Here is a 12107-nt window from a genome sequence, read left to right as displayed (position 1 = left end):
GATATCCAATATTCCTTGTTTTATCCTTCTAGTCGATGATAAGGCTTACCAGATACAATTCTCGCGCAAATTTGTGTTTTCTGGTTGTGAGGTTTGGTCCGATATTACAAAAGTCTCGGAAATCACTTTACGCGTCAAAGACGCGTTGAATATTCCGCCGAAGTTTAGCCGCACATGTCGCGAATTTCCAGAAGACGACTGCGTATTCACTTCCGCATTGCCTTTCACCTTCACATTACTTCTTCTGAAGTCACCAACTCACAAGTCCGTCTGTTTCCCACTTGACGTCGTGCGTACTTACGCATTGATTCCACAAAAGGGTTCTTTCACAACCATCATTGATCCGGGTTTGCGCGATGTCTTCCGCCGATCCTCCAAAGGAAGAGCAGCAAACAGCCAATTCAGAACTACCAGCCGATGTATCTTCTCAAGATCAACTAGCAGATCTGATAGCGAAAGCAACTGCCCAATATGCAGTGAAACACTACTCTGAGGCCGCCGAATTATTCTCACAAGCCGCGGAACTGCAGACTGAACTCAATGGAGAAATGGCACCAGAGAACGCCGACCTACTTTATTCCTACGGAAAGTGTTTGTACTTTCTCGCGCAACAGACAAGTTCGGTACTAGGAGGCACCGCAGCGACGGCACAACTGTCATCAAGTAAAGAGAAAAAGCCACCAAAGAAGAGAAAGGCAAATGGGACTGCACAAGCTGGGTCGTCTACAAACGGCCAAAGCTCCAGTAATGGCGCTGCAAAATCAGCTGACACAATCCCAAATGTTGGTGATGTTATACCCGAGTCCGAAGTGAAGACGGCGGATAATACCGAAGAAAAGTCTGACAAGCCCTATTTCCAAATTGAAGGCGATGCTGAAGGATGGAATGATTCAGACGAGGATGAGGAAGAGAATGACCCAGATGCTGAAGAAGAAGAAGAAGAAGAGGACGATTTTGCAACTGCATATGAACTTCTTGATCTAGCACGCGTCCTCTACTTGAAGAAGCTGGACCAAGCTGAAGACTCGGCATTGAAAGACTCCGACAAGGGCAAATATGTTGCTTCAATAGATCTGACTCCTGAAGTCAAGGAACTGAAGGGCAAAGTCGCTGATATCTACGATCTACAAGCTGAGGTGAACCTGGAAGGCGAGAAATACGCTGCCTCGGTTGCTGACTTGCAAGCATGCCTGGCATTGAGAGAGGAGCTCGAGCCCCCGGAGTCTAGCATTCTGGCCGAGTGTCACTACAAATTGAGTCTGGGTCTCGAGTTCAGTTCTCAGTCGCAACAACGTGATCAGGATGGCAACCCGGTTGGCGATATCACTATCGACTGGGATATTCGCAATGAGGCTGTCACCCAACAGGAGAAAGCAATCGAGAGCTGCAAGGTGCGAGTCGCAAAGGAAACGAAGGCATTTGAAGCTATGGAAGCTGGCCCACAGAAGGACAAAGCCATGGCCCAAGTCGAGGATGTTCAGGAGATGATAGGAGAAATGGAGCTTCGATTGGCAGAACTTCGGAAACCACCCGTCAATGTAAAGGCTGAGACCGAGGAGCAAATGGTGAAAGAACAGATCTCCGGTGTTCTTGGAAGTCTGCTCGGCAGCGGAGCAACCGAAGAGCAGAAGAAGGAGAAGCTGGCTCAAGTCTCAGAAACCGCAAATGACCTTAGCGGACTGGTGAAGAGGAAGAAGCCCAAGGCAACACAATCCACTGGTGGTGATAGCGGGTTCGGATCAGCAGTGTCGACTCCAGCAGCGGCATCTACACAGGCGCAGGGATCTAGCAGCGGTGTTTCAAAAACAAACAAACGAAAAGTCAACTTCGCCGATGATATTGGAGATGATCAAACTGGCAAGAAAGCTAAAGTGGAGGATGCAGAGGATTCGGGTCTATGAGCTGATAAAAAATGGGCTTGGTTACAAATGGACGGTCAACCTAGGAGAGTAATGAACACTCGGGCATGGAAAGGTCTATCTTAGGTCGGCGGTAATTCGTCATGGAATATCGACCGATTGCATAATCGCAAGATGGGTGAATGTTGTCTTTAGTGCAGATTACCAATTCAACTACTCATGCATGAATGAGGCGGGCTTAACGACTCTGGGACAGAGTATTGTTTAGCCATGACTAACGGAACACCCTAACGTATATTGCGATCATCATCATTTTCTTCATCTCACATCAAGAGTATAGAACATGTAGCATCAGAACGAGGCGTAATCCTCATAGTATGGTCTTTCCAATCGACCTTATGAACAATAGGGCAGCTTCTAGCAACACCCAACCGTAACCCGATTTCATGAGCGACTCGGCATCACTCTTTCATCCAACAGCCCGCAAATCCAACCTCAACTCTCGTCGACGAAGTCAAGTTCTGTGCGGTGACGTCTGACAGATACTGTGCACAGTGATCTGTATGATACGGCGTGACAATGACGCTGTCGAAGGCGGATCTTTCCTCGAAGAGAACATAAAATTGTTTCTTCCAGATCATCGCACAGTGGTTGACGTGGTCCCTTACTGAGGTATAATAGATATCCAGCTCAGACATTTCGTCGCTGGTCATGATTTGATGTGTCATGTCTTCGTCGTAATATGCCGCCCAACTGTCGTCTTCTTGATACTCTTGTACAAACTCGTCGTCCACACAGGGAGCAGGGACCCAATGGTTGAGCAAGACATCGTATTTGCAGCCGAGGGCTTTGGCTTCCTCGACCGAGTCGCCACAGTCTAGAGCCCAGGCATTGGATGTTACATTTTGGACTTGGTCTGCCGTGCCGACGGACCTCGAATTCGATATTGCTGGTATGGCCAAGGATATCGCAAGCCAGACCGAAGACGTGAGAAGGAAGACAAGTAAATGTGATAGGAACGACGACCACGAAGCCTTGCCATGGTGTGCCGAGTGACCAGACTCATGCTCGTCCACGGATAATAAGTCATCCGAGTACTGTAGAAATGGTTGCTGCTCGCCCGACATATTCTTCAAAGACATGATTGTTGGTGGTTTCTAGTTAGGAATCCTGCAGGTCTGCGAAGTTGAGGCCGTAGGGCAATTTCCGCCAGGACTTTCGTTCATCTTTATTTGCCTGCTCTTCTACGATGCCTGGCACTGAGGGCTACGACGGAAGTCAGCGAGACCTACCATTTTGATGCAGCATACGTTGCGGATAAGGGTGGACCGTTCCGCCCAGGAATGCTTGAAACACGAACTTAGACTCTGAAGTCGAAGACATCAGACGTACGCGGTCTAAGCTTGCGTAGCACAGCGACTGCTTTTGAAACACCTGAAACGGAGCACGAACCTTGGAGCAGGGATGCTGACAATTGCCCGACACCATTGCGCCTGGTTTTTGGAGGCCTCGGCATATACATCATACCACCTGATGAACGATTGCAGCAGAAGTTGGCCGACAATTCATCTTCAATGGTTGATGGTTCAAGCGACTCTTGAGGCAGTGTCCATGGGTTGGTTGGCTGTGGTCAATCGAAGTTGAGCTCAAGGGCTGGATAGGTGCTTACAGCCTGACGCGTCCTACACCAATGACTGCCGATCCCCCATCAAGCAGTTGAGGAACGCCTTCTGCTCCCCCTCCTTTCCCCAATTCTCAGGGCTGGTCGGGGGAGGTGGCTGAGTGTGCAACTGAAGTGGTGTGCTGACCAACGACTGTCTGTGCTGTACACACTTGTCGTCCTGGCATTCGCATGCAATGGTATCAGGTGAGACTCGCTGACCACCTTTCCACGATGCAAATCCCATTACCATAAAACAGCTTGGCTGTGCATCGGCCAGCATCGGCCATCTAAAGAACGAAAGTTGAAGGTCTAGGCTTGGATAGAGTTCACCAGGGGCCGCGGGTGGGAGAACTCGTGGCTGCTGATGCATCACAGTGAGTACGATCAACATCATGACTGCATATAAGGTCGTGCACAGCGGTATATATCTAAGAGTATTTGTCTTTGTTACTATCTTAAGATGATGAAGCTACTCTAGCTCCAGACGCATGGTCTCTCAACTTGGGTAATAGTGACTGTTGCATGATCGTCCGCCTACGTTTCAAGTATGGGGAAATTATAGTTTCTCTAGACATATATATAGAATGCTTTTGCGTTGTTTCAAATAAACCGATTTTTCCTGATATTGTGCGAAGCATATTAAACTGGTGAATTAGAGTCGCCATGCTCGATTTACAAGCCTTTCACGAGATTCGTTACAAGCTGCAAGGCTCTATCATCGAGATTGACCACTCAACTAGGGAAGATAACCTGAAGTCGTTATGGACGAAACCCATCGCGGGTGGACTTTTCGTAGCTCTTCCTGATGGCAATGAGGCTCCTGTGCAAGCCAAAGCAGCTCCTATTTGCATGTGTCCTAACCAATATCGCCTATGGCTTCTCTGTGCCTGATGTGTAAAACAGGCAGGGCCACGACACGAGGAGACAGCCTAGTCATCGCCAGCCATCCGTTTATCAGAAGAAGGAATCTGATGAATCTGACGGTACGGCGTATGCACAACTTCAAGGTCGGTAACAAGAATCCGTCCTGTTCTGGGCAAGTCGGACTGGTGGCCCGAAGGCGAGGACCAGGGACACACACTCAAGGATGGAGCACCCATGGAGGACGAGGGGAACCCCACAGTCGCATTTGCAATGCCCGCTAACACCTTCCCCAAGCCACTATTGCAACCACCAAATTTTCAAGAGCTTTTCCATGGTGTAGGGAGGACAAGCACCGGCCCCGGTCCAACGGCATTGGTGGCGATGGCCTTTGTAGCTAACAAAACTAGTGAATAGGAAGCTATCAGAGCAAAAATCCCGATCAATGGACCTTGCATTCTCTTCAACAAGCTCTCGGTCATTCGGGCTTTTCATTTCCCTATTCTCCAACCTGTTCTATCTACCCACTTACTATCCCACAGTGCCCATATCACTAACACTGCATTCGTCCCCACCTTCTACCTCTGCTTACTCGTCGCACCAGATCGGAGAATCAGGATCCCAATGTACTGTGTCCACGTGGTCTAAATGACAACTTATAGCACTATTCGAGCTTCTCCGACCGAGCTATCCGATGATAGAAACTCGTCTATCTCGGGGAGCGATGGCGAGAACGATAACCAGGACGATGGTCCAGAGGCTGGAAGCACCAACAAGAAGAGAAAAAGATCACTAAAAATCTCGTGAGCTCCCCCTTTGCCACCTATGTGATGTCTATATCATTATCTAATCAGTGGGTCTTCAAGTTGCGAATTATGCAAGTCCAGAAAAGTGAAATGCGACAGAGTCGAGCCTGCTTGTGGATGGTGTGCTCGTAACAATCGAACATGCGTCTACAAAGAACGACAGAAGCCTGGCCTCAGAGTCGGCTATGGCCGTGAACTCGAAGAGAAGATCAATCGCCTTGACGCACTTCTTCGAGTCATGGGTCGTCGCCTTGAAGACCACATTTCCGAGCATGGCGACTATCAAAGTAATGCTCCAGGCTCAGTTCGAATGCCGCATCAATCTGCTCGATTTTCAATCTATTCACAGACTGAGGGACGGCCCACCAATGAAAGTACTATCTCGCAAGACACGCCAATATCTGAGAGATGGACAGGACCGAACGCTTACGAAAGAATGCAATATCCTCGGCCTCAAGATGCAATGTCTATCCGGTCGGTAGTAGACAATGCTGCGCATGATCTAATGTCCCAGAGTGATAGAGCTACATCAGCTACCTGGGTGCCGAATTCAACTCCTGCTTCCACAATGCCAGAGTCTGAGCTTCCTCCCTACGATTTGGTTTATACGCTGGTGGACTTGTTCTTTAAACACGTCAATCCCTGGTCACCAATACTGGATAGAAAAGCGACATTCGATACATTCTTCGGGTCCCAGTCGGTTGAGGATACGGATCGAGTTCTTCTTCATGCCATTGTGGCTACCACTCTTCGCTTTTCCAAGGATCAGCGTTTGACCCCAGAACTCAAAGCTCAATTTCACGAAATATCCCGACAAAAGATAATGCTCTACGCATTTGACCATCCTAATGTTAGGGCATTGCAGGCTTTGGTGATATTAGCCGTTGATGTTCTTGGTACATCGAACGGGCAGCAAGGTTGGAACCTGCTCGCTTTGATCAGTCGCAACATTGTCCAACTTGGCCTGGACGTTGAGAAGAATTCATATTTGGAATCTGCGGCCTACCCTTCGGCGACCTTGCTACAAGCATCACAGCCCAAGAATTGGATCGAAAGTGAAGAAAGACGTCGCCTGTGCTGGATGGCTTTTGTCCTAGACCGCTATGCTACCGTCGCTACAGCAGATGCTTTCACCTTCGATGAAAGGGCCATGGATAGATGCTTGCCGTGCCGTTATGATCTGTTCTCACGAAACGAGCCGGTTGAGACGAGATGGCGCCGACCGATTGCACAACTGGAGACTTTCGCACAAACGGAGCTGGTTCTCAACCGTCCAGAGAACCTGGGTAGCTTCTCTTATCATTGCGAAGTGTTGGGTATTCTTAGCCGGATTCATCGTTTCCTTCATCAGCCTCTCGACATCACCCAGCGATCCGACATATTGAGATGGCGTGAGACGTATCGAGAATTGGATGGCGAGTTGAATACATGGCTCCAGAATTTGCCTGGTGAGTATGGCAAGATTTCTCAGCTTTGTCACTCCGACCCAGGAAGCCGTATCTCCAATTGGATCATGTTGCATGCAGCCTTCGTCACTTCTGTTATTCGACTTCACTCATCGGCCGCATATCCGACTATCAAGTCCCACGTCTTCACACCATCATACCACGCAATACAACGCTGCCTAGGGGCAGTCGAAAGTCTTCGCGAGATTGCACAGGATGTCCTGAATACCGGCATGCTTGCTCTTCTAGGCCATCCTTTCGCGTTCTCTCTATGGGTCTCGGCTCGTCTGCTTCTTGTTCATGCCGCGACTATGGAATGTGAGATCGATCCCAAGATATCCTTCTTCATTTCAACTCTTGAACAAATGGGCCAGCATTGGCTTGTGGCTCGGGATTATGCGAGGATATTGACAGATGTGGTACAAGAAGGAAGCAGTGGCACTGGAAGAACTTTCTCCGCAATGCGAAGGTGAGTTGATAGGGTTGTTTTGTCCGCGAAGCAACAGCCTTGCTAATCGAGAACTCTCAGATCTGCATACGAACTCAATTTCGTCACGACAAGACGACCACGCACAACACTTGAACCAGTCACGACACACCCGTCATCGCAGAGTGAACTAGAATATCTCGAAATCTTCGATTTTTTCAACTATCCACGGCTAAACGCCATCTCATCTAGCAATGCTCTCTTCGGTGGCGGCGTCGATCCATCACCGTCATCTGGCACACTCACTGTCACCTCTCTAGGCGACCAGACACCATCGCAAGGTCCTGGTGGCCAGCAAACGCCACAATCGCTGCGTGGCGCTGCCCCGGCTTTTGTCATACCGAACCCCGAGTCAGATTGGCTCATCTTCAAGCCGCCCTATGAGTAGAACTCCTGCGGTACATGAAGTTGAGAGCTTAGTGGCCCAGGCTATACTTACTGTTTGATGGCAGCACCGATGTACATTAACGCGGGGTTTTGCAGTATTGGCTTTTCTGTACAGGTATTGAAAGGCAACGTTTTGGGAGGTTGCATGACCGTGTCATTATCTACCCTGCTCGTGCTCTGGCAATACCGTGCTTTCTGAGGATCAATAGCTGTGATGGCCATCTTCTTCATCTGGTCGCTTATTTTCGCTTCACAAACACGATCAGTGGCGAAGATCCTGCCCCAGATCTCCGCAATCAATATATGTCCGTTGATGGAGCCCACATCGTAACTAGAACACCATTAATTGATTGTTGTATCCCTGATCCTTTTCACCGAGCTGTTACCCGTCAATCACTCTCCACGACCCTCCACAAAAGAAATACTTGGCAGGTTGAAAAAGGATGCTGTAGACGATTCTCTTCGTCATTCACACTCATGAAACTATGTGCTTTGGGAAGTAGATCATAAACCCTAAATCAGCCCGATCCGACGTAATCCGTCCAATCACTCAATTGTCAATGCTTTTCTTTCATCAGCCCCGTTCGAGGCCTGAGGTCCTCAAGGCGAGTAGGCCTACAATATACTCCTGCAACGCCGCAAGACCCGTGGTATCAATTTTTTGTGTCTGCTACACTCCCATCCCCACATAAAACCAATGCTCGTGAGATAACACTACGCCGGAAAAAAAAAGTAGTCAAAGCAACACAAAAGCTCAGGTAGCAACTTCTTCTCCTGGAAGTGGCCACACAAGACGTCAAATCCCAAGTAGAATCCGAGAGATCATGGAAGAGGCGCCTGAGCCTCGCTCGTGGTCTCGCCCGTCTGCTTGAGGGGCTCGGGCTTCTCGCTTTTACTGGCGCCGTGGAGCGAGGGAGCGGCATGATTCGCAGCTTTGCCGGGCAGGCCCTTGAGGACCTCTTGGCGCGTGATCTGCAGCAACTCACTGGGCAGACCCATGCTCTCGAGGAAGCCGACCGTGTCCTTCCACTCGGACTCCCTGCGCGCGGCACTCCACTTGAGCTCGTCGCCCATGATGTCGATGACGCGGGGCAGCGCCTGCAGCGCCGCCTGCGCGTTCAAGAAACTGAGCCGTGTGCGCCGCGCCAGCACGTCGACGGCCGTCTGTGCGTATTCGCTACGCACCGCGTACCGCACCTCGCCGTCGATGAACGGGTATTGAGGCGAGAGGCGTTGGCCGCGCAGCGGGAACGGTGAGTCTTCGACTGGGGCTGCGAGTGCCGCAACGTCCCATGCACGGTCGCCGTAGTCAGAGGCCAAGTGCTTCGCGACCTCGGTTTCGATGCCGAAGTGCTGGACCAAGTTGATGAAGAGGGTGGTGGAGTAGCCGTGTGCGCCGAGGAGGCGGATATGGTGAGTTTGACAGGTTCCGTTGAGCAGGCTGACGCTGGGGTCGACGCCGTTGATGCCGGAAATATCGGCAACGTAGCTGATGGGTTTGGTTTTGAGCTTGAAGGTGTCAATGGCCTTGTCAACTGCGTCCTCTGCCATCTGGCGGTAGGTGGTCCATTTTCCGCCGGCGCAGGTCAGGAGGCCAGATTTCGAGACTGTTACAAGATGGCTGCGGACTAGCGATTCGGTGTTCTTGGAGTGTGGGTCGCGCATGAGCGGTCGGATTCCTGGATGCTTAAATTAGTCAAATGGTCGAATGGGGAAGTACATGCATCTGCTTACCTGACCACGCAGCTAGGATGTCGGATCGCTGGACCTCGATGTCTGGAGTCAAGTATGTGCGGATCTCGTCCAGAATCCACTGGATGTCTTTTTCGCCAGCAACTGGGTTCTGTGAGATTGAGCATGGGGCATCGGTTGTCCCCGCAATAGTATTTCCCTGCCAGGGTAGGAAGAAAATAACTCTGCCATCGGATGTTGACGGATCGATCAATCCCATATTCTGTGGACTAAGATACCCGGGCAGAACAACGTGGACACCCAGACTGGGTGCGACGATTTCTCGTTGACCAGGTTCGTCCATCTGCTGAATCGCATCTGCGAATGGTCCAGTCGCGTTGATCACGCCCTTGGCTTTGATCGTGAAATCTTCGCTCGCGTCTCCATTCTTCAGTGAAACCAGGTCGCGGACACGAGCTCCAGTGATTTTGCCGCTTGCATCCTTTTCAAGACCAGTGACCTCCATGTGGTTGACAGTGGTAGCACCATAGAGAGTTGCAGTCATGCCAAGGGAAACATTCATCCGTGAATCGTTATGTTGGCCGTCGTAGTAAACCAGGGCTCCAATCAGGTTATCTTTCCGCAGCATTGGGAATGCATCGAGGGCCTTACTCCTGGGCAGGAAATATGAGCTCTCAATGCCTTCAGATCCAGCGAGGAAATCATAGAATTTCGTTCCAGCCCAGAAATAGGGTGCTTGCCACCATTTCTGCAACGGGAGCATGATAGGAAGCCAGGTCGACAGATGTGGTGCTGTGTACAGAAAGCTCTTTCTCTCGCGTAGTGCTTCTTTCACCAATTGGTATTGGTTGTAATCCAAGTTCCATACCGCCTTTTCGAGGTATCTGACACCTCCGTGGACCAGTTTGGTGGACTTGCTGCTTGTACCACTGCTGAAATCGTCTCTTTCCACCATGGCGACCTTCAATCCCCTGGTGGCTGCGTCAAGCGCAATACCTGTTCCAGTTGCTCCCGCACCAATCACCAATAAGTCGTAGACTTCGCCAGAAGGAGTAGAGGACTTTCTCAGGTCGGATATTTGATCGGCTCGGGATTTGATGGCAGGGAATTTTGGAGGGATGATGGCACCATTTTGGTCTCGTTTGGGAGGTTTGGGAGCAAACGATTCTGCTCCTGGTATGTTTCGTGGGCGGTAGGCGATGTACATGACGGAACCACCTGCCACAGCGATTCCTGTGCCATACGCCAGAGGCTTTAGCAGCCTGCGAGGAGAGAATCTTGCAGACATGTTGGAATTGGAATATCGCAGTAATTCGAACAGTTAAGAGCTCCGGAAAGCACTAGGAATGGTATGGAAGAAACCAATTGAATGGCTCTGAAGACTCAATGTCGAAGAGTTGAGAGGCGACAATTTCGATGTAGATGCTTCTGTAGATATTTGTTTGTTTGTGATATGAGAAAAGCTAAGGTCAACAGCTTGGACCTTTATTGCATATATTAAAAGGTCAGTAGCCGGCTTTCAGGTAAATGAAAACATCAGTAATTGAGCGACATAGCAAGATGCCATTTCTGGAGCTCGGGACATGTTCATGACCGAGCTCGATTTGCCACCTATTGGCTGGGCATAGTTCGTATCCCCGGATATCGAGGGATCGGTAGGGATTCGTTGAGGCTGAGTGAGGATGAGTGTACCGAGTACCAACTCAAACGGTCTGGACATGCCTTATCCACCGAGGACAAGACTTTTTGTGAGGTCATGGAAAGTGCGGAGAAGCGCCATGCATGTCGGTCTATTAATACCGAGATTGTCTTCTGATCTAACCAGCCCTCCCACCGCTCGGTCCCGACACACCGATGAGCGTTCGTCGTGAAGCGGAGACCGGTTCGAGAAATTTTTTCTTGGCCGATTCTGTGGTATTTCCGTAACTGGTATGTGACAGCCGTTAGCTCGAAGTTAGTATACCAATGTACCCATGCAGCGTCACATTGCTATGGGTGTGGATATCGAGATACATAGCAATCTGTATCATCTTGTATCGGATGTATTCAAAATACATGGCATGTCGACGTCGAAAGCTAGACCACATCTAGATTTATTGAATATCGCGATGAGAAGCCAGTTACCTCTTGCAAGATATCCATGGCTGATTATCGAAAGTCCGGGACCCCAGCAATTGCTGCCTTTGTTGGTACTCCGAAGGGCTAGGTGACACTCTTGTCCAAGGCCTAACGCGTGGAATCTTTTGTCCCCAGATCTCTTGGTTCAGTGTGCAAGGGAAAGGTGGTCGCAGGTCTCCACCATGCGTGAAAATGTGTTCGAGACCTAAGCAGACTCTGAAGAGCATACTCCCGTCGAAGGTCGGTAGTTGACAAACCATGAATGTGGTCTGAGGTCTTCGGCAACGGCAGGGTCTTTGAGCTTTATCTCTGAAATGCAATTTGTCGAAAAAGTACTGGCGCAAAGAATTGCTTCGGTCGATTATACAGATAGACCTGACAAGGATTTGGATCGTGGTGGCTCGCTCCGGGCTGATCTTCTCGAGGATCGGGAAGAGACTAGTTGGCACTGCACATGCAGTACAGGCGAGTGTGTCTTGCCTGGGAGCCACTTGCCCTGGATGCTTGGGTCGGAAATTTTTCTTTCTCATTTGAGGAACCGGTCGGCACCAATGTCAAAGAAAGGTTTGAGAGAACTGGATCTCATCCACATGAAAGAGGACTAGGTGGACTCTGAATCATGTGTTGACATTCATGCAGGGCACACCTATGATTAACTACTGGTCTAAGTGAAGCTTTAGTGTAATAGAAGCACAGATCTGAGTGGTTTGACCATGCCTAACGCATTCAGTGGTAGAAGTACTGGTTTCTGTTGGATGTGTGTGACATGTGATTCCTCATAAGCTGAGA

General features: G+C 49.8%; 4 protein-coding genes across 4 annotated transcripts; 2 read left to right on the top strand and 2 right to left on the bottom strand.

Annotated features, from left to right (window-relative positions):
• Nucleotides 1–356: 356 nt before the first annotated feature.
• Nucleotides 357–1901, top strand: LTR84_003801 (uncharacterized protein; the record flags this gene model as incomplete). Its single annotated transcript, XM_064847385.1, has 1 exon — nucleotides 357–1901. The coding sequence occupies one exon, from the start codon at nucleotides 357–359 to the stop codon at nucleotides 1899–1901; it is 1545 nt and encodes a 514-aa protein (XP_064705106.1).
• Nucleotides 1902–2320: 419 nt separating this feature from the next.
• LTR84_003800 (uncharacterized protein) lies at nucleotides 2321–3001 on the bottom strand (the record flags this gene model as incomplete). The annotated part of the gene is made up of 1 exon (XM_064847384.1): nucleotides 2321–3001. One exon carries the CDS (start codon nucleotides 2999–3001, stop codon nucleotides 2321–2323), a length of 681 nt encoding a protein of 226 aa, XP_064705105.1.
• A 2030-nt stretch (nucleotides 3002–5031) lies between these two features.
• Nucleotides 5032–7509, top strand: LTR84_003799 (uncharacterized protein; the record flags this gene model as incomplete). Its single annotated transcript, XM_064847383.1, has 3 exons — nucleotides 5032–5186; nucleotides 5250–7103; nucleotides 7164–7509. The coding sequence occupies 3 exons, from the start codon at nucleotides 5032–5034 to the stop codon at nucleotides 7507–7509; spliced, it is 2355 nt and encodes a 784-aa protein (XP_064705104.1).
• Nucleotides 7510–8330: 821 nt separating this feature from the next.
• LTR84_003798 (uncharacterized protein) lies at nucleotides 8331–10488 on the bottom strand (the record flags this gene model as incomplete). Its single annotated transcript, XM_064847382.1, has 2 exons — nucleotides 8331–9187; nucleotides 9243–10488. The coding sequence occupies 2 exons, from the start codon at nucleotides 10486–10488 to the stop codon at nucleotides 8331–8333; spliced, it is 2103 nt and encodes a 700-aa protein (XP_064705103.1).
• Nucleotides 10489–12107: the final 1619 nt, after the last annotated feature.

The sequence above is a fragment of the Exophiala bonariae genome, assembly GCF_035927105.1.
Source record: "Exophiala bonariae strain CCFEE 5792 chromosome Unknown scaffold_17, whole genome shotgun sequence".
NCBI classification, from domain to species: Eukaryota; Fungi; Ascomycota; class Eurotiomycetes; order Chaetothyriales; family Herpotrichiellaceae; genus Exophiala; species Exophiala bonariae.
The sequence above is the reverse complement of the archived record's forward strand: the minus strand, read 5'-3'. Positions and strand labels throughout refer to the sequence as shown.